Source organism: Tamandua tetradactyla, chromosome 7 (genome assembly GCF_023851605.1).
Source record: "Tamandua tetradactyla isolate mTamTet1 chromosome 7, mTamTet1.pri, whole genome shotgun sequence".
NCBI classification, from domain to species: domain Eukaryota; kingdom Metazoa; phylum Chordata; class Mammalia; order Pilosa; family Myrmecophagidae; genus Tamandua; species Tamandua tetradactyla.
In genome coordinates, this window is record NC_135333.1 from 120,876,587 (window position 1) to 120,896,891 (window position 20,305).

General features: G+C 37.0%; 3 protein-coding genes across 4 annotated transcripts in view; 2 read left to right on the plus strand and 1 right to left on the minus strand.

Annotated features, from left to right (window-relative positions):
* LOC143690081 (uncharacterized) overlaps positions 1-19,105 on the minus strand; it is a 38,184-nt gene extending 19,079 nt beyond the window's left edge. Inside the window, exons 1-4 of one of the 2 annotated variants that reach the window (XM_077168075.1) lie at positions 18,199-19,105; positions 16,908-17,161; positions 4,093-4,318; positions 1,647-1,998 (exon numbers count right to left, since the gene is read on the minus strand). In XM_077168075.1, coding sequence (XP_077024190.1) covers positions 1,995-1,998; positions 4,093-4,318; positions 16,908-16,989 — 312 coding nt within the window. In that variant the 5' untranslated portion in view covers positions 16,990-17,161; positions 18,199-19,105 and the 3' untranslated portion in view covers positions 1,647-1,994. Of the gene's footprint in view, positions 1-1,646; positions 1,999-4,092; positions 4,319-16,907; positions 17,162-18,198 lie in introns of those variants that run through there. The other variant, XM_077168074.1, reaches the window with a different exon arrangement.
* Positions 5,882-6,811, plus strand: LOC143690276 (olfactory receptor 10C1-like). The gene has a single exon (XM_077168154.1). The coding sequence runs from the start codon at positions 5,882-5,884 to the stop codon at positions 6,809-6,811; it is 930 nt and encodes a 309-aa protein (XP_077024269.1).
* LOC143690080 (olfactory receptor 10C1-like) lies at positions 11,209-19,589 on the plus strand. Its single transcript, XM_077168072.1, has 2 exons — positions 11,209-11,256; positions 18,575-19,589. The coding sequence occupies exon 2, from the start codon at positions 18,575-18,577 to the stop codon at positions 19,523-19,525; it is 951 nt and encodes a 316-aa protein (XP_077024187.1). The 5' UTR covers positions 11,209-11,256; the 3' UTR covers positions 19,526-19,589.
* The last annotated feature ends 716 nt before the right edge of the window (positions 19,590-20,305 follow it).

Below are 20,305 nucleotides of genomic sequence, written 5' to 3' on the forward strand. Positions count from 1 at the left end.
ACTAAACATCACTACAAGTAGAATCTGAACAAAATGTTCATTACCTGTGGCTAGGCAACATGATTTTCTCCTTTCCTTATTGGGAAAAGATAAGTGATTTTCACTGTCTACAGGGTGCTGTGATAATCTTACATGAAAGCACCTTCAGAAAAGTAGAACATCTCAAGCTTCCCAGCCACAATCTGTACAACAGCAAAGCCTCACACCCTCAGACCCTTTAAAGACGTCTTGGTTGGCTCTGAGACACAGCAAATGCCTCACAATGGACACAGACGTCAGACTGGCAGTTCCGATCATCATGGAGTATCTGATCTTTTCTATGGTTTTGCTCCTACTTTTAAACACACACTACTGTGCAAAACCACTTAGAGAAGTTTTGCCATTGCTAAGCATTAATCAAAGTCTACTAAGAGATCCATATTGGGGCCGGAAGTAATGTTTCTGGATTCTCTTATTCTCTAGACTTCTGGGATCCAAAAATGATGCTGCATTCCCAAGGAAAGAACGAAAAAAAACCACCTCTCTATTAGTCAAACCTATTTTATTGCTTGGGCTCCAGACAGGTCCTCCCCAAGCTAATAGTATGAAAAAGAATAGCATCCATATGTATCATGAGAGACAAACCAATGCCAGCTGTTTGTTTAGAGATATGGTTCCAAAAAGCAAATGCAAAGAAATGCCATACTAAATGTAAAATATGTAAAGAAAAAATTATGTATAGAAATGGAATATAACTAATAAAAATTCATGGTCACCAATAAGATGCTTTCCCAATACATATCTATTTCAGTGGTTATTGCCAGCATCAAGCTCCCCCAGGTTAAGACTCAACTACTTCCACAGCCAAAACTGATTTTAAGTATTGGAATCTCCAGTGGTTACTTCTAAAATTCTCCAAAATAATAAAAACTGATGTTGACATTTTTTCAAGATGTCAAAGTACTTTAAACTCATGTAGTAAAGTTGATACTGTGTTCACTGGAACCATTGTTGTAAATATATGACAGCTATGAAGACATCACTTTTCACTGTTTAGCAATTTCAGATGGGGACAGAGTAATGGAAAGATGCACTTTAAATTCTAAGAAAGACTAAAACTGAACCAATATTAACTGTGCTTAATAAGAAGGTGGAAAATGACCCCAGCTACCTTACATATCAGTCTGTATATGAGAAGACTATGGAGAGTACGAGGAAATCAGAGCTGTTGTGTTTATAGAATTGCCATATTCATGAGGAGACTTTCCCTTTCTGTCTCAGGAGAAATAGGAATGCAGTACTACCCAGTATGCCAAATTATATTAAGGGTGCTTCAAGGGGAATCATTTGTAGATATCACAATGACTATGAAAATAAAAAACTGTACTGTAGGGGTTTGAGAGTGTGGTAGGGGTTTATCTTACCGCAGCTGACTGCATTTCCTTGTGATGAACAAATAAACCCTATGCTCCAGAGTAGATGAGTTACAGTGGTGTTAGGTCAGGGTGATAAATGTGGGCTAATTCCTTCTCGGAACAGCCTGTAGGTAAAATATATCCCATTGCAGATACTGGATCCAAGACACATTCCTTTCCTTTTTGTTCCAAGCACACATATTCATTCACTGGTGACAGCTGGCTAAATTATTTAGATTTTTATACCACTTGCACAACCTCTGCTGCTATATCTGTTCCTGGTAAGGAGGACACAAAATTTTTCCACTATGGTACAGGAGGGGTATGTATATATGTCTTCCTTCGTGGGCCATATATTCAGACATGCTGACCATCAGGGACCATTGGTCGCTAAGCAAGCTGACTTTGATTTGTGTCTTCTCTTTGTATATAAATGTGGCTCCATCCAGGTGTGTGTGAATTAATTTTTGGTCAGTGACTCCATACCTTCAAACCTTGGGGTAGATTGAGACCTGAGGACACACCCTGTTATGCTCTCCTCCCACAGGTGGTAACAGGTGTCTCTTCTGAATGACAAATAGGGTGGCCCCCAACTCATGGCTACCTGGAACCAAAGAACATGTCCTTATTTGGAAGCAGGGACTTTGCAAATGCCATTAGTTCACCTAGATTAAAGATGGGTCATAAATCCAATGATAAGTGTCCTTTTTAGAAGGAAGAGCAAAAGGGCACACATAGAGGGAAGGCTATGTAAAGACAGGGAGGCAGAAAATGGAGCTATTCTGTCACAGCTAAGGAATGCCAAGAGCCACCGTAAGCCTGAAAAGGCAAGAAAATTTTCTGCCCTAGAGCCTTTGGAGTGAGTGTGGCCCTGCTAATGACTTGATTATGAACTTCTAGCCTCTAAAACTGGGAGGAAATAAATTTCTGCTTTTTTGCTAAACTACTTAACCTATACAATTTGAGGCAATTTGTTATGACAGCCACAGGAAATCAACACAAGGACTATAGTTCTACAGCTGGATGCTTATTGAGATGCCAAATCTGTGTACAAATTATGCACTCCCATCTGAGTGAAGCTTGCAGATGGCAAAGAGTTGAAAACTGAGCTTCGGTATCCCCTAGAATTGGGACTGTATTTGAACATAAAGGCTTGGGTTTTTTCTCTTCCAGTGATTACCGTGGGTATGATGTTCGTTGTAGGAGTCCTTGAAAACATCACTGGAAAGGAATTAAATGCATCATAATTGAAAAGGTGTCCAAAACTCTCCAAACTTTACCAACTTTCTATAACATGTGTAGACAATAGGGCAGGACCTAGTTTTTCCCACATCTTTATCTGAAGAGCATGGAGAATAGCAACAAGAAAGAAGAAAAACAAAAGAAGAAACTGGGGTATACACTACTAGATGAACCAAAGGAGTACACAGTTGGCCCCTCTTCTGGGGAGGTTCTCAACGTTAGAGGGAGCTAGAGTGAAACTGAACATTTACTGCAAGAAATTATATGCATATCTTCATTTGGAAACCTAGTGGATTTGTTGAAATCATATGCAATTATATCAGGGACATAATTGCATTGGTAACTATATCCCATCGTTTCCTTCCTCACACAGTGAAGACATTCGCCCCATCCTTCTCCCTCACATGTGGTTTAACAATTCACCGGAGGACATGTTAGACAATTGCTGAGTTTTGATTTAAATGGTATTGGAAGATTTAAAATTGAAATTCCATGAATTTTAATAACTAAAATATTATACAATCTGACAGATATAGTTAAGGAATTAAAAAGGGGAAATCAAACGAGCAAGGTTAGCCAATGCTTGAAAAAAAAGGGAAACAATTTCATAATTTATTCCCAAATATTTGTATATTTGAGACAAACTTACAAGTGCTTTTTTTTAAATTGCTTCAAAATCAGTTACATAGTGTTACATTATAGACCTGATTAAGCGGTATATTTGAATTCTCCATCCCTATATTAGGCCCAAATTGGCAGAATTTACTACAAAAAAGGAAAATTGGTAGTTACCCCCCACTTAATATACTGCTTTATAAATTCCTAGATACAATGTGCATAGAAACTTTTATTTTATCTTCAGAAACCTTCCTTGTTTCATGCTATTTAAATTCTTCCAGCAATTTTAGTAAAAAAATCCTATAATACATACTAAAAATGTTAAATGAAAATTTAATTTTTTAGAAGAAAAAGATGTTTGCCAGTCTGTGAACACAATTCAGGAAAATTATATTTAAAAAATTTACCATTTCCGGTCAGTGGAAAAGAAAGAGAAGAAGAGAAGATATTTGGTATATTTGAAAGTATAAAAGTGCGTTTTTTGTAAAAGGTTAAGAGAAAGATTTCCGTAAATAGTTTGAAGAGAGTTAACATTTTCCCCGTATTTTCCTTTTCAAAAAAAACGTTTAACCCAATTTTTTAGTAAGCGATCCATATGTATGTAAAAGCCTGTTCATCAGTTTGGCTGATAATATGTGGTCTTTAAACTGTACATACTCCAATGAAATTTGGCATACTGCCTATTTCAGCTGAATTTCAACACTTTAAGCCATAATCAACCATATAACAACTGGAAATTTTTTTTTCTTCAGCAGGTACTTCAGATGTTTATCCAAGTTAATGTCTTCGTTTTTTGGAATCAGAAATTTTATTATTCAGTATTCACTCTTAAAATTACCTTTCAAATTCGGGACGGAGGAGTTTGCGAAACGTTTGTGGGGTGTTTTGGAAGATATCGCGATCATGCACAGTCTGATCTTTGGCGGCAATAAGGGGTCCCGTGACCGTGAACAGAACGTTGTCTCCTTGACGACTTCTCAGTGTGATGCAGTCACTCAGGCGGTGTTCCCGTGGTGGCTGGGGAAACGCTGTCCCCAAACCAAGCCTCTCTAAGGAGCATGCAGCTACAGAAAAGAGAGCAGAGTTTGTGTGCCTGGTATTTTATGAGAAGGGAGACAGCGTTTAAAACTCACAGATTTAGAATACTTGTGGGAATTTGGGAAGAGAAAAAGTCATTCTTTCCAATAATGCTATAACTTCCTGTTCTTTAACCTCCCTTTTATAACCCTTAATCCCTATCCCAGTGATTTTACCATATCGACCAAGGTATGGGAAAGAAATAAAAGTGTTCTACTTGGGACCACAGTGTGTCAGCAGGCAGAGTTCTCGTCTGCCATGCCGGAGACCCAGGTTCGATTCTGTTGCCTGCCCATGTGAAAAAAAAAAAAAAGTGTTCTAGTGGAATGAATGGAGATCACGGAGAATGAATAAGATTTTCATTTGTTGAGAATAGTGCCAAAAACCTCATCTTCCATAGTTTGAAAACTTATTTTTATTAATTCAATTAGAAATTTAGAATTTTCCTAATAAGGTTTATTTATTTTTGCTGCTAACAATTGAATTATGAATCACAAATAAAGTGCATATTACCTATGGGACTCATAGACTATACTCTATGCAATGCCCTGTACCTACAGGACCTGAAATTAAACACAAACATGTTCATCCAATAGAGAAACGTAAAGGTTACTCTAGCAAACATAAGATGAAGGTGAATAATTATTTAAAATGCAAGATGGATATCTATTAAAAAGTATTACTTCTACAAATCGAAATCTTAAGTAAAGTGTCTGAGAACAACAGATCATCTCTGGGAAAAAGTACTCAAAACATGAAAACCAAATTACATGTTGGATATTTATTGTTGTTACTGTACATATTCCTCCTGGGACACATATAATTATATCATGCAGAGGATGCAATCCCCATGGTATTTTTAAGTATATGAATAAGGTCTGGTTCATCCTAAGTTAATATTTGGAAGCCTGGAAATATTAGAAGTTCGCAGAGAAAAATTAGAATTACCTAATGGTTCTAGGTATGTTCCCTTTTTCCTAATTTCCTGTAAAATTACACATATGTAAAGGAAAGGTGATTCTGTCTCCACAGATTTTAGCTATCTATTCATTGGCTCATTCTATTAAAATCAAAATGAGTAGAAATATGCATATAAATATATAGATAAATGTCTTGAAATACACTTACTACCAAATTTTTAAGAATGTCTGTATAGTTGAATTTGGAAAGTCAGAATATAGCGTCATTTAAAATTTTATGTCTTAGGCGTTATGTGACTCCTTTACAATTAGAATGCCAATATACATTAATTGTATGGTATTATGCATATATAATTAGATTTTAAAAGGATCAAAATATGTAACTTTAGGTGTTTCATCTAAATTTCTTGATGAAATCATGACAGCCAAAACTCAAAGACAGGATGGAATGTTGCTTTTCTTTTATTTGAGTGGTTATTTAGAAAATGAGAGAACAGGTGTTTCTATTCTCAGCTATGACCACTTATCCTTCCACAGCTTCTTTTGGTGAAGACAGAGACTGTGATGGGTGACTGGATTTGTTTAAATTTGTCCTGTTTGTCGCCACAGATGTCTGGCTCTGAACCCACGATGATTGGAAACCGGTCCCTCTGTACAAAATTCACGTTTTTGGCTTTTTCTGCTCTAGCAGAGTTGCAACCTGTGCTCTTCATTGTGTTCTTAGCTGTCTACCTCTTTACTGTGGGAGGAAACCTCCTCATCATCTGCCTGATCTGTGTCACCCCTGCCCTGCGCACTCCCATGTATTTCTTCCTGATGAACCTCTCCTTTCTGGAGATGTGCTACACCACCAGTGTGGTGCCTCAGATGCTGGTGCACCTGCTGGTGGAGAACAAGACCATTAGCATGGGAGCCTGTGCAGCCCAGATGTACACATTTACTATACTGGGACTGACAGAATGCTGCCTGCTGGCAGCCATGGCTTATGACCGCTTTGTAGCTATTTGTTACCCACTGCATTACACTCTCCTTATGGGCCCTCGTGTGTGTTTGAAATTGGCCGCAGCATCTTGGACCACTGGGGTGGTGGTGGAGTCAGCCCAGACGACCTGGATCTTCACTCTGCCCTTCTGTGGAGCAGGAGAGATTCAGCACTTCTTCTGTGACATCATGCCCGTAGTGAAGCTGGCTTGTGTGGATACCTCACAAAACGAGATTGTGATGTTTGCTGTCTCTGTGCTCTTCATTATGAGTCCCTGTTTGCTCATTCTGTACTCTTATATGCGCATCCTTGTGGCCATTTTGAGAATCCCCTCTGCAGCTGGCAAAGGCAAAGCTTTTTCTACTTGTTCTTCTCATATCCTGGTTGTTTCTCTCTTCTATGGCACTGCCTTGTCCACTTATCTCCAACCTAAGACTGCCCACAGTCCAGAAACAGACAAGGCAACTGCACTCATGTACACAGTGGTCACACCTGCTCTGAACCCTCTGATCTATACCTTGAGGAACAAGGAAGTGAAGGAAGCCTTTCAGAGGAGTTTTCTTAGACAAATGCCCTAAATTTTCAGGACTAGATCATTGGGGTTGAAACTTTCACTAATACACAGAGAAATTACACCAGATTTGTCATACTGCTATCAATATATATTAGCATAGAAAATTTATAATGTAGAACACAAATGCATTGAATTTGCTCTAGGTTTTTCAATGTGATTGAGGGGGATTCTGTAGGTCTTTGGGGTCATTGCCCAGCACAGCAAAAGTGACTTGTCACAACAGTTTGATCTCAGAAGAAAGAGATTTATAGTAGTAAGATGCAGGGTACCTCATGGTCTATGACCTGCCTCTCCAAAGCACTGCATGAAGAGGTTTATATACATTAATTGAAACAAAAAGGATTGGAAGAAATATAGAAAATCACAGAGATGACATTTATGGAGTCTTTGGAAAATGAGAAAAGTTAGGAGATGCAGTTAAAAGTTTAGGGGTGCAATCTAGTTTCCTATTTGTGTCTGCTAAAATTAACCGAGATGTATGGGGTATAAACATTTGATCAAAAAACTTTAATCAAGGCCTAAATGTCTATTTACTATTCTATTGACAGATCTTCTGTCAGAATATTCTGGACTACTGGGAGGGGCTAGAGATATCAGTATACTATTATTACCTCTGCTAGGAAATAAGAAACTTCATTACAAGGGGCTTTTAGAGAGATTAACACAATGTTGTTATCATCAATGCTGGGAACTGAGGGACCTAGTTGCTCTTTCATAATAATGCAACAGAAACTATGCAGAAAGGTCATGAGGGTGTTTAAACATTTATTTTTCAACAATATCGACTGAGCATCTCACATGTGACAGCTACCATTCAATTGTTCCTTCCCCAGTGGAAATAGGATGAAGGTCAGTATGTTTTGCACCATTTCAGTAAGGAACATGAAATATTCTTCTTGAGGAAAAATGAAGTGTGAATAGAAGAAGTAGTTAACAATTTTTTGCCTGCTGTAGAATACTAAAATATATTTTCTTGGTTGGACTACACTCTCTTAATTGCTTTTCTTTTATTCTTATACCTCATGAAAAAAAAAAAAAAACTCTTAGTAATTACTGATGAGTGATACACTCTGTGGTACATCCCTAAATACATATCTTATAAAATCCATTAAGGGACCATGAATTTTTTTTCCAAAACTATATCCTTCATTGCTTTATCCATCTGTTTTTGTTTTGTTTTTAGAGATGCATCACCCATAGTGACATTCACTCCTTGTTACTCTTAATTGTGAACTGTACATTGATTTCAATATAATTTCCTTTAGGCACTATCCCTAGTATTATAGATAATTACCTACATTAGTTTTGATTTATTGACTAATAAAGACCAAGACTGCCACAAGTTACTAAAATAAAAACTCACAACAATTTTTTTTCTTTTGACAATACTTGATAAATTGAGAAAAAGTATTAAATGTACAGAATCATTTTGTGAATGTAAGAGGTAATCATTGGTTCCATAATAGTATTTTTACACTAGAATCAAGCCGTTAAGACCTGAGCTAATAATTTATTTGAGAGGGGCTCAGAAGTGGGAAATTTACAGGGAAAGGAGAGGCCAGGGACCATAAAGGAACAACAGTTTAATCCTAAAAGAAAGAAAATAAAACATAGTCCAAAAACTCGCCTTCCTCATGTAGTTGAGGAATTTACACACCCATTGTATATGGCCAACAATCATTGCTGGACGACCACGCCTGGGAAGTGCAGCTGGAGCAGAATTCTGGAAATGCCTGCAGGACAGGGATGACTCCTCATCACTGGGCAGCTGGAAATCATAGGCAGCACTTCGAAACCATCAAGTCTGAGGAATATGGGAAGGGACTCTGTCAACAAAAGCTGCAAGTTGACTCTATAGAAGGATTTTTGTATGCGGAATAGTAAAAAGTGTGAAGTGGGTATGTAGAATAAAGGTTTCGTGTAAATATAGGTTGAGGATTTATATCACAATAATTACTTTTCTCTCTTTTACTTTCTGTCTCATTATTGGAGTCGTAGGCTACTTCGCCAAAGCCTGAGCTATTGCTATATATGAAAGACAATTAACAGAGGAAAAATGCAAATGTTGCCCTATCATCTTTTTTTCATCATGGCTCCACTTTCCCTTGTCCCACTCGTTTAATTTTTTTGCATGTCTAAAACTCCTCCCTTCCTCGGAGTACTTCACAAATACAGATTTAACAACTTTACGTTAATCATTAGATGGAAGAAATATAGGTGTGAGTTCTAAAAACATATTCATATAAAGTGAGTTTAATTGCAAATATTTTTTAAGATGCCTAGTAAATATTTCTCATGACCCATTACTTAAAATGAATATACTGCAATTAATCAATTTCAGTATTTCTTTCTCCATTAATAGCTGACAATGCTATTATTAGAAGTAAATATGTAATCAGTTATATAAGTATAAAAGAGACATAACAATCTTTTTAGGACACTCAACAACACTTTTAGAACCTTTTTTGTTTGTTTTTTTTTACTGATGCTATTGTTTGAACTATGAACTATACCCATTACCAAGGTCTTGGGTTATAAATTTGAGCAATTTTCAATACAAAACAACTTCTTTTATAATAAACATAAGTGTGATTTCCATTTTTTTCTTTTTGAAATACACATCATCTTTTATAATGTTTAGTACAATCAAATAATAGAAGAGCCAATTATTATTACTATTATTATTATTATTACTTTGGTAATCCCTCTATAATATGATGAGTCAGTGACGTAAAATGAATTATTAGAAATCACCAAAGGTATATATTGACACTGAATAGTTACTCAAAAGTTTTTTTTATTCACTTTATTGACACTGATATGCTTTGACAAAAATCAGTGTATTGTCAATAACTTTGAGTTATTCCTCTGCATTCAAAAATGAATTTATTTGCAAGGGTTTCTTGCACTTCTAGCACTTGTGAATCTACTTACATAGTTTTCTGTTCTACATGTCCTGACTCTTATACCAAAGTAAAATAAATTAGAATATTTTTGAGTAGTAAGTTACATCCAATGGTATTTACAATGCATAGCTTTTCCTGCCAAGTACTAAGAAATAAATCTGTTTTGAAGATTATATAAGTAAACTATTCTTTTGGGAAATTTCAAATATTTTTCTCAGAGATGTGTAAGACTGGCAAATATTAAGTAAATATTTCAAGAACACAGAAAATTAAATTGCAAAATTTGCTAACCATGTTCTCCACAGTCTTGGTCCTCTCAGTTAACTTACACGAACTATTTTGAAAAACACTATGCACATATATGTATATGTATTTAAATAAATGCATGTATGTAGATATATACATGTATATATATATATATTTTTAGGCTGATGTTTAAAATGTTTCCTTTTGTTTACAACTCTTACATACTTTTAAATGTTGATGGTATTTTTTCCAGTTTTCCTGTCTTGCCTGAACTGAATGTACAGTGCTTCTCTTTAGACAATAATGATTTTAGTCAAATTACCTCTTTAGCTTGTGTGTTTTAGTATGCTGAGGGTCAGAAACTGGAGTGCATATTAGTAGATTTAGAAATGGAATGGGCACATCTGAGATTTTATATTCAGAGACTGAACATCACTACAAGTATAATCTGAAGAAAATATTCATTACCTGCGGCTAAACAACGTGATTTTCTGCTTTTCCTATTGCGAAAAAGTGAGTGATTTTCATTGTACATGGAATACTGTGACAATTTTAGATAAAGAAACCTTCAGCAAAGCGAATGTCTCAGGCTTCCCAGCCACAATCTGGGGACAAAGCCTCAGACCCTCCAAAGATGTCTTGGTTGGCTCTGAGACACAGCAAATGCCTCTCAATGGACACAGATGCCAGTCTGGCAGCTGCTGGTAATCACGGAGTATCTGATCTCCTCTATGGTTTTACTCCTACTTTTAAACACCCACTACTGTGCAAAACCACTTAGAGAAGTTTTGTTGTTATTAAGTATTAATCAAACTCTATTAAGAGATCCATATTGGGGCCAGAATAATGTTTCTGGATTCTCTTATCCTCCACTCTCCCAGGATACAAGAATGGTGCTGCATTTGCAAGGAAAAAAAACAAGACACAAAAAAACCCTCTTCTTTTAGTCAAACCTATTTTATTGCTTGGGCCCCAAACTTATTTTATTGCTTAGGCTCCAAACAGTTCCTCCCCAAACTGATGGTATAAAAAAATAGTTTCCATACATATCATGAGAGACAAACCAATACCAGCTGTTTGTTCAGAAGATTTCATATTGATTCCAAAAGGCAAACACAGAGAAATGCCATACTGTGTTTGGCATAAGAGGTATGGGAAGGAAAAGGTGTGTGTAGTAATAGAATATAAACAATAAAAAGTCATGGACACCATCAGCACTACCACAGCAACAACAGAGGCAAATAATGGGGGGAGGGGCAAGAGTTAAGAGGAGGTTTAGATTTCCTACTTCGCAAAGGTATGTTTATTGGTTTTCTTTCTCTTGGGAACAATGAAATTATCTAAAATTGAGAATGTTGATGGACTGTGAACTCTGAGCCCTATACATGGTGCCTGATGAATGCAGGTGGCTGAAGGACACACTGACTGAGAAGTGGATTGGCGAATGATGGTGTATACTTTTGAACAAATGTGCTACTACAAAAAAGAACAAAGTTGTAAGGCCTGAAACGATGTCATAAATATGTGGGACACTTGGTGAAGCAAAATAAGCCAGAAACAAAAGACAAAGAATGGTATGGTCACCCTTAGAAAATGTTTTTAAGAAAACAGGGGCCTAGATTGTAAGCTTTTAGAACAGACACTTTAAGTCTGGAGTGGTGATTATTATTTATGAATTTTGAGAGGCCGTTTTATAAATATAACCTGATATTTAGAGATAAGAACAAAGTCGAACAGGTTGGGGTTAAAGTAATTCAGAACATAGGGGTAAGGAAGACAGTGTCTATATTTTAGATCCACACATACTCTTTGAGACTAAGAGAAGAAAGGTTTATTTGGTCTGGAACTGAAATTTTCTGTGGTGTATAATCTAATTCAACCGATCTGTATAGCTCATTTGAACAATTGAAACACAGGAAGCACAGAATAAGAAAGAGGTCCTTTAATCCTGAATAGATTATTGTAATGCCTGGATACATCCTATATTAAGCAGATAATCAAAAAGCATTGGCAAAGTCCCCTGAAGGATGGGAGAAAAATATGGAACTATTAAACCTTACCATCAGGGAATCACCTGATACTGTGTCAAACTTTAGGGACACCCAAATCAAATAGGCCATTCCCTTGATCATGAGGCTTACTCGTATGAGACCTATACAGGTAGTGGTGAAGCTTAAACTACCTATAGGTATCCCAAGAGTTACTTCTGGAGGACCTCTTTTGTTGCTCTGATGTGGTCTCAGTCTCTCTAAGCCCAACTCTGCAAGTGAAATCATTGTCCTCCCCTCTACATGGGACATGACATCCAGAGGTGAAAGTCTCCCCGGTGACTTGGGAGATGACTCACAGGGATGAATCCAGACCTGGCGCCATGGGACCAACAATTCCATCTTGACTAAAAGGGAGGGAAAATTAATAAAGTATCAGTGGAAGAGAGAGTTCAAATAGAGTCTAGAGGCTACTCTGGAGGTTGTGCTTAATGCAAGGTTAAGTTAGACCTTGCTACCTATCATAACCTGCCAACCCCCAATCAGGACCATTCCAGCCAATCCTAAAAAACACCTCACATAATATTTAAGATTTCATAAGGGTTCCATGCACTAGAGCAACTTTCCAGAAACCTACAACCTCCAGATGAGTCCCTGGTCCCGATAAGTCTTGAAACCTAGCTTAGCCTCTCCAGAACATCAGATTGTTCCATCTCCCTACCCTCTATTAGTGACAGACCCTTTCAATATGAAAAATTTAGAATCGTCATAGCCCAAACACCCCTAAAGAGAAGGATGGAAAGATCAAAGGTGATAGTGTAATAGAGAAGATAAGATTTAACAAATGAATATGAATGCTGAGTCATTAAATTGATATCTCTTTGAGTCTCCAGTATTTTAGAGCAGCTAGAAGTAAAAAACGAAATTGTGAAAACTGCAACCCATGTCAAACTCTGAAATATGTTCTACAACTAATTGTGGTGCTGTGCTTTGAAATTTATAGCTTTTTTGAATATGTGTTATTTTTCATAAAAAAAGAAGGAAAAAAGTTGATTATGATGATAAAAAAATATTTAGGCCCTAGCCTCCTATATCCTGGAGTAGCTAGAAGGAAAAATATGAGAGGATCGTATGGTAGCCCATGGCAAACTCTGGAATCTGTCCTGTAACTACTTCTTGAAGAGTGCTTTGAAAATTATTGCTTTTTTATTTCTTTGCTTTGTATATATGTTATACTACACAATAAGAAAAGTTAAAAAAAATTAAACACTTCCTTTGGGATGAAACAGGTAATGTTTTTCCTTCACTAGTTCATTCGGAAAAGTGGCTTTGCTAATTGAGAAAATTTAATGAATTTTGCTTGTATTAAAACAAAAATGATTGCTTCATGGCAACATTGCACTCATTTGAGAAAGTCATTTCATTTATGTATTGTGTTTTCATATAAATACTTTTGCCAAAATGTATTAACAAGGACTATAATATTATGGTTCATGGTTCATGTAGTATCTGAAAAGAGTAATTGTATCACTAATCAGTGAAAACAAAGTAAATGTTCCTCTTGGGTTTGTACAATAAAAATGGAATTATTCAGGCTTAAGAATGTAAATATAATACATCTCTAACAGCAGAAAAATAAAAATTTAAAGGCAAAAAAAGGCCATTGTCACCAATAAGAGGCTTTCCTAATACATATCTATTTCAGTAGTAATTGCCAGCACCAAGCTCCCCCAGGTTAAGACTCAACTACTTGCACAGCCAAAACTGATTTTAAATATCAGAATCTCCAGTAGTCAATACTTTTTAAATCCTCCAAAATGACAAAAACTGATGTTGGAATTTTTTTTCAAGATGTCAAAGTATTTTAAACTCATGTAATAAAGTTGATACTATATTCACAGGAATAATTCTTGTAAATATATGACAGCTACAGAGTAAAGGAATCGGGCACTTTAAATTCTAAAGAAAACTAAAAGTGAGCCAGTAATATTTGTGCTTAGTAAGAAGGTAGAAAATGACCCCAGCTACCTTACATGTCTTTATCAGCTGTGTATCAGAAGACTATGGAGCATATGAGGCAATTAGGGCTGTTGTGCTTACAGAATTGCCATGTTCATGAGGAGATTTTCCCTCTATGTCTCAGGAGAGAGAGGAATGCAATGCTGCCCAGTATGCCAAATTATATTAAGGGTGCATCAATGAAAATCATTTGTAGAAATCAGAATGACGATGGAAATGTAAAACTGAACTTAAGAGGTTGGAGAGTGTGGTGGGGGGTGGGTCTGAGTGTAGCTGGCTGCATTTCCTTGTGATGAACAAATAAACCCTCTCCTCCAGACTAAATGGGTTAACCTGGTGTTAGGTCAGGGTGATAAATGTGGGCTGATCCTTCTTGGAAATTCCTTGAAGTAAAATATATCCCACTGCAGATACTGGACCTAAATTATGCCAGTTTTATAGCACCTGGCCAACCCATGCTGCTATAACTCTTCCTGGCAGGGAGGAAGCATAACCCTTCCACTGTGGCACAGGAGGGTTGTGTATAGATATCTCCCTTCATGGGTCATATATTCAGATCTAATGGCCCACAGGGACCACTGGTGGCTAGGAAGGCTGACTTTGATTTGTATCTTCTCTATGTGAATACATGTGGCTCAATCCAGGTGTGTGAATGATGTTTTGGCTGATGAGCCCACGGCTACAAACCATGGGGTAGGTAGAGACCCAAAGATGGCTATCCCCAATGACAGGCATTGTTATGCTCTTCTCCCAGAGGTGGTAACAGGTGTCTCTTCTGAATGACAAATAAGGTGCCCCCCAACTCATGGCCACCTGAAAACATGGGACATTCTGTATTTGGAAACAGGGAATTTGCAAATGTCATTAGTTACACCTGGATTTAGGATGGGTCCTAAATCCAGTGACAGGTCTCCTTTTTAGAAGAAAGGACAAAAGTACATACATAGAGGAAAGGCCATATAAACACATGGAGGCAGAAATGGAGTTATTCTGCCACAGCCAAGGAATGCCACTAGCCACCTGAAGCCTAAAAAGGCAAGAAAATCTCCCCTAGAGACTTTGGAGAGAGTGTGGCCCGCTAATGACTTGATTATGAGCTTCTTAGCCTCCAAAACTGTGAGAGAATAAATTTCTGTTTTTGTTAAATGACTTAAGCCACCCAGGTTGAGCCAATTTGCTAAGGCAGCCACAGAAAACCAATACATGGTCTAGTTCTATAGCTGGATGCTTACTGAGGTGCCAAACCTGTGTTCAAATTATGTACTCTCCTCTGAGCGAAGCTTAGGATGGCAAAGAGTTGAATGTCAGAGCTTTGATATCCCCTAGAATTGGAACTGTATGTGAACATGAGGGCTGGAGTCTTTTCTCTTCCAATGATTATCATGAGTGTGATGTTCACTATAGGAATCCTTAAGAACACAGCTTGAAAGGAATGAAATGCATCATACTTGAAAATATGTCCAAAACTCTCCAAACATTCCCAGGTTTCTATGACGTGTGTAGACAATAGAACAGAACCTAGTTTTTCCAACGTTTTTATCTGAGGAGTATGGAGAACAGTAACAAAAGAGAGAAAAAAACAATAACAAGTAGATGTTGGAGTCTAGACTACTAGAGGGACCAAAGGAGTACACAGTTGGTCCCTCTTCTGCAGATGTCCTCAACATTTGAGGGAGCTAGGGTGAAACTGAACACTGCTGCAAGATATTATGTATATATCATCACTGGGAAACCTAGTGGGTTTGGTGAAATCATATGCAATTATTTCAGGGGCATAACTGCATTGCAAACTATATCCCATCATTTCCTTGGCCTCACACAGAGAAGACATCCACCCCATCCTTCTCCCTCAAACATGGCTTATCAATTCACTGAAGGACATAAAATATAGCAGCAGACAAATGCTGAGTTGAATTAAATGATATTGAAAGATTTAAAATTCATATTCTCTGAATTTAAATAACTAAGAGATATTATAGAATCTGACAGTTATAGTTAAGGGATTAAAAAGGGGAAGTCAAAGAGCAAGGTTAACAAGTGCTTGAAAAAAAGGAAAAAATTCTTAGTTTTATTCTCAAAGATTTGTGTATTTGAAACAAACTTGCAAGTGCTTTCTTTAATTGTTTCAAAATCTGTTACACACATAGTGTTCAATTATAGATTTATCAGAATAATTGAATCATCCATCCCTATATTATACTCATAGTACCAGAATTTACCAAAAAGGAAGGACGCCTCATTGTGGGAACATTGGTAGTTACCCTTTCAATTAATATATGGATCTATAAGTTCCTAAAATACAATGTGCATAGAACTTATTTATTTATATTCAGAGATCGCCCAGTTTATGCTCTTTATGTTCTTCCAACTATTTTTGTAAAAACCCTTATGATACATATGAAAAACATTAAATGAAATTTAATTTTTTGGAAGGAGGAGATGTTTGCCATACATTGCACTCAGTTTAGGAAAGCTATGTTTTTAAAATTTACCATTTCCACTAAATGGAGAAGAGAGTGAGGAGGAGGAGATGCTGGGCATATTCAAAATTATAGAAAGTGCATTGTTCTTTTGTAAAAGGTCATGAAGGGAAAGATTCCTGTAAATATTTTGAAGAGAGTTAATATTTTTCCCTATTTTCCTTTACAAAACAACAACAACAACAAAACATTTAATCCAATTCTTTAGTAAATGATCCATATGTACGTAAAGGCCTGTCCATCGGTTTGGTTGATAATTCGTGGCCTTGAAACTATATGTACTCCAATGAAATTTATCATACCATACTGCCTATTTCAGCTTCATTTCAACAACATAACCCATAACCACCCATATAACAATTGGAAATTTCTTTTCTTCAGAAGCGACTTAAGATAAACATTTTTATCCAACTTAATGTCTTCATCTTTTGAAATCAGAAATATTATTATTTGGTACTCACTCTTAAAATTGTCTTTTAAAATCAGGATGGAGGAGTTCGCAAAAGTTTGGTGGGTGTTTTGGAAGGTATCACGATCATACATAGTCTCATCTTTTGAGGAATTGGCTCAGGGTACCTGAACCAATTCACCGTGACTGTGAGCAGAACGTTGTCTCCTTCACAACTTCTCAATGCGATGCAGTCACTCAGGTGGTGTTCCCATGGTGGCTGGGGAAACGCTGTCCCTGAAGTAAGCCTCTCTAAGGAGCATGCAGCTACAGGAAAGACAGCAGGGTTTGTGTGCTTGATATTTTATGAGATGGAAGATACAGCATTTAAAGCTTACAGATTTAGAATTCTTATGGGAATTTTGGAAGAGTAAAAGAGACTCTCTCCAATAATGCAATAACTTCCTAACTGTTCTTTCAACTTCTGCTTTTATAACCCTTAATCCCTATCCCAGTGATTTTCCCATATTGTCCAGGCATTAGTAAATAAAACAGCGTTTTACTTGAATGCATGGAGGTCACAGAGAATGAATAAGTTTTTCATTTCTTGAAAATAGTGCCAGACATGCTATTTTTTATAGTTTGAAAACTTACTTTTATTAATTCAATTAGAAATTTAGAATTTCCCCAGTAAAGCCTATTAATTTTTGCTGCTAACAATTGAACTATGAAAAACAAATTAAGTGCATATTACCTGTGGGATTTTAGAGCCTACTATGTGCCGTGCCCTGTCTACAGGACATGAAATTGAAGGCAAACACATTCACCTAATTGAGAAGTATACAGATTTCTATAGCAAACATAAGGTGAAGGTCAATAACTGTTTCAAATGCAAGATGAGTACCTACTAGATTAGATTTACAAATCAATATCTTAAGTGAAGTAACCGAGAGAAATAGATCATCCCTGGAAAAATGTATTCAAGAAATAAAAGCCAAATTACATATTGAATATTTATTTTTGTTTCTGTACATATTCCTCTTGGGATATATATAATTAAGTCACTCAGAGAATGCAATCCCTACGGTATTTCTAAGAATATAAATAATGTCTAGTCCACCCTATGTTAACATTTGGAATCCTGGAAATGCTAGACGATCGCATAAGAAAATTAGATATAATTAATGATTCTAGGTATGTTCCGCTCTTCATAATTTTCTGAATAATTGCATATACATTACGAAATGAGATTCTGTTATTTCTGTTTCTTCAGATTTTAGCCACCTATCCATTGGCTCATTCTATTCAAAGTGAAATGATTAGAAATATGCAAATAAAAATCAGATAAATGTTTTGAAATGTACCTGCTATTAAACTTTTAAGAATGACTGGAAAGTTGTTGAATTTTGAAAGTCAAAATATAGCACCATTTAAATTTTTCTTTTTATCTTGGGCATCATGCGACTTCTTTACAAGTAAAATGCCTATGTACATTAACTGTATGATGCTATGAATATATATTATTAGAATAAAACAGAAAGATCAACCCTAAATAGTTGTTTCCTCTAAATTTCCTTCATGAGATCTTGACAGCCAAAACTCAAAGTCACTACATAGCAAAAAACAGGTGTTTTAATTCTCAACTATGACCACTTGTCCTACTACAGCTCCTTTTGGTGAAGACAGAGACTGTGATAGGTGACAATTCCTTTAAAGTCATCCTCCTCTTTGTCTCCACAGATGTCTAACTCTGAGCCCACGATGATTGGAAACCAGTCCGTCTATACAAAATTCACATTTGTAGCTTTTTCTGCTCTAGCAGAGTTGCAACCTGTGCTCTTCGTTGTGTTCTTAGCCATCTACCTGTTTACTGTGGGAGGAAACCTCATCATCATCTACCTGATCTGTGCCACCCCTGCCCTGCGCACTCCCATGTATTTCTTCCTGATGAACCTCTCCTTTCTGGAGATGTGCTACACCACCAGTGTGGTGCCTCAGGTGCTGGTGCACCTGCTGGCGGAGAACAAGACCATTAGCATGGGAGGCTGTGCAGCCCAGATGTACGCATTTACCATCCTGGGACTGACAGAATGCTGCCTGCTGGCAGCCATGGCTTATGACCGCTTTGTAGCGATTTGTTACCCACTGCATTACACTCTCCTTATGGGCCCTCGTGTGTGTTTGAAATTGACGGCAGCATTCTGGACCACCGGGGTGGTAGTGGAGTCAGCCCACACTGCCTGGATCTTCACTCTGCCCTTCTGTGGAACAGGAGAGATTCAGCACTTCTTCTGTGACATCATGCCTGTGGTGAAGCTGGCTTGTGTGGATACCTCACAAAATGAGATTGTGATGTTTGCTGCTTCTGTGCTCTTCATTATGAGTCCCTGTTTGCTCATTCTGTACTCTTATATGCGTATCCTTGTGGCCATTTTGAGAATCCCCTCCACAGCTGGCAAATGCAAAGCTTTTTCTACTTGTTCTTCTCATATTCTGGTTGTTTCTCTCTTCTATGGCACTGCCTTGTCCACTTATCTCCAACCTAAGACTGCCCACAGTCCAGAAACAGACAAGGCAACTGCACTCATGTACACAGTGGTCACGCCTGCTCTGAACCCTCTGATCTATACCTTGAGGAACAAGGAAGTGAAGGAAGCCTTTCAAAGGAGCCCTCTTAGACAAATGGTGTAAATCTTGATGACAAGATCACTGGGGCTGAAACTTTCACTACTCTACAGAGAAATTACACCAAATCTATGATACTGCTGCCAATATATATTACCATTAAATCATTTATAACCTAGAGTACAAATGCAGTTGGATTTGCTCTACATTTTTCAATGTGATTTAAGGGGACCCTATAGGTCTTTGGGGTCATTGCCCAGTGTAGCAAAAATGAATCATCAATCCAATTTGGTCAGAGAAGAAAGAGATTTAATCTCCAGAAATACAGGGTACCTCATGGTCGAAGACCTACTTCTCCAAATCACTGCACTAAGAGATTATATGCATTTTTTGGATCAAAGAAAATTGGCAGGGAAATCACAGAGATGATATTATGGATTCTTTGGGAAATGAAAAAATTAGGAGTGCAATCTAGTTTTGTATCTGAGTTCGCTAAAATGTAACTGAGATGTATGGGTTAAACATTTGGTAAGAAACCTTTCATCAAAGCCTAGATATCTGTTTAATATGCACATTGATCGATCCTCTGTCATAAAGTTCAGGGCAACTGGGCTGGGTTTGAAATAACAGAAAATAGTTATTATCTTTGATAGGAAGTAAGAAGCTTCATTACAGAAGGCTTTTAGAAAGATTAACAGTGTTCTTATCACCGATGCTGGGAACTGAAGGATCTAGTTGCTTTTTCATAGTTATGCAACAGAAATTATGTAGTAATATCATGAGGTTGCTTAAATATTCATTTTTCAACAATATTAACTCTCTCACATGTACCAGCTGCTATTCAAT

Bases quoted from the DNA above. Each gene is read 5' to 3' on its own strand.
- LOC143690276 (XM_077168154.1), top strand. From the start codon at position 5,882: ATGATTGGAAACCGGTCCCTCTGTACAAAATTCACGTTTTTGGCTTTT.
- LOC143690080 (XM_077168072.1), top strand. From the start codon at position 18,575: ATGTCTAACTCTGAGCCCACGATGATTGGAAACCAGTCCGTCTATACA.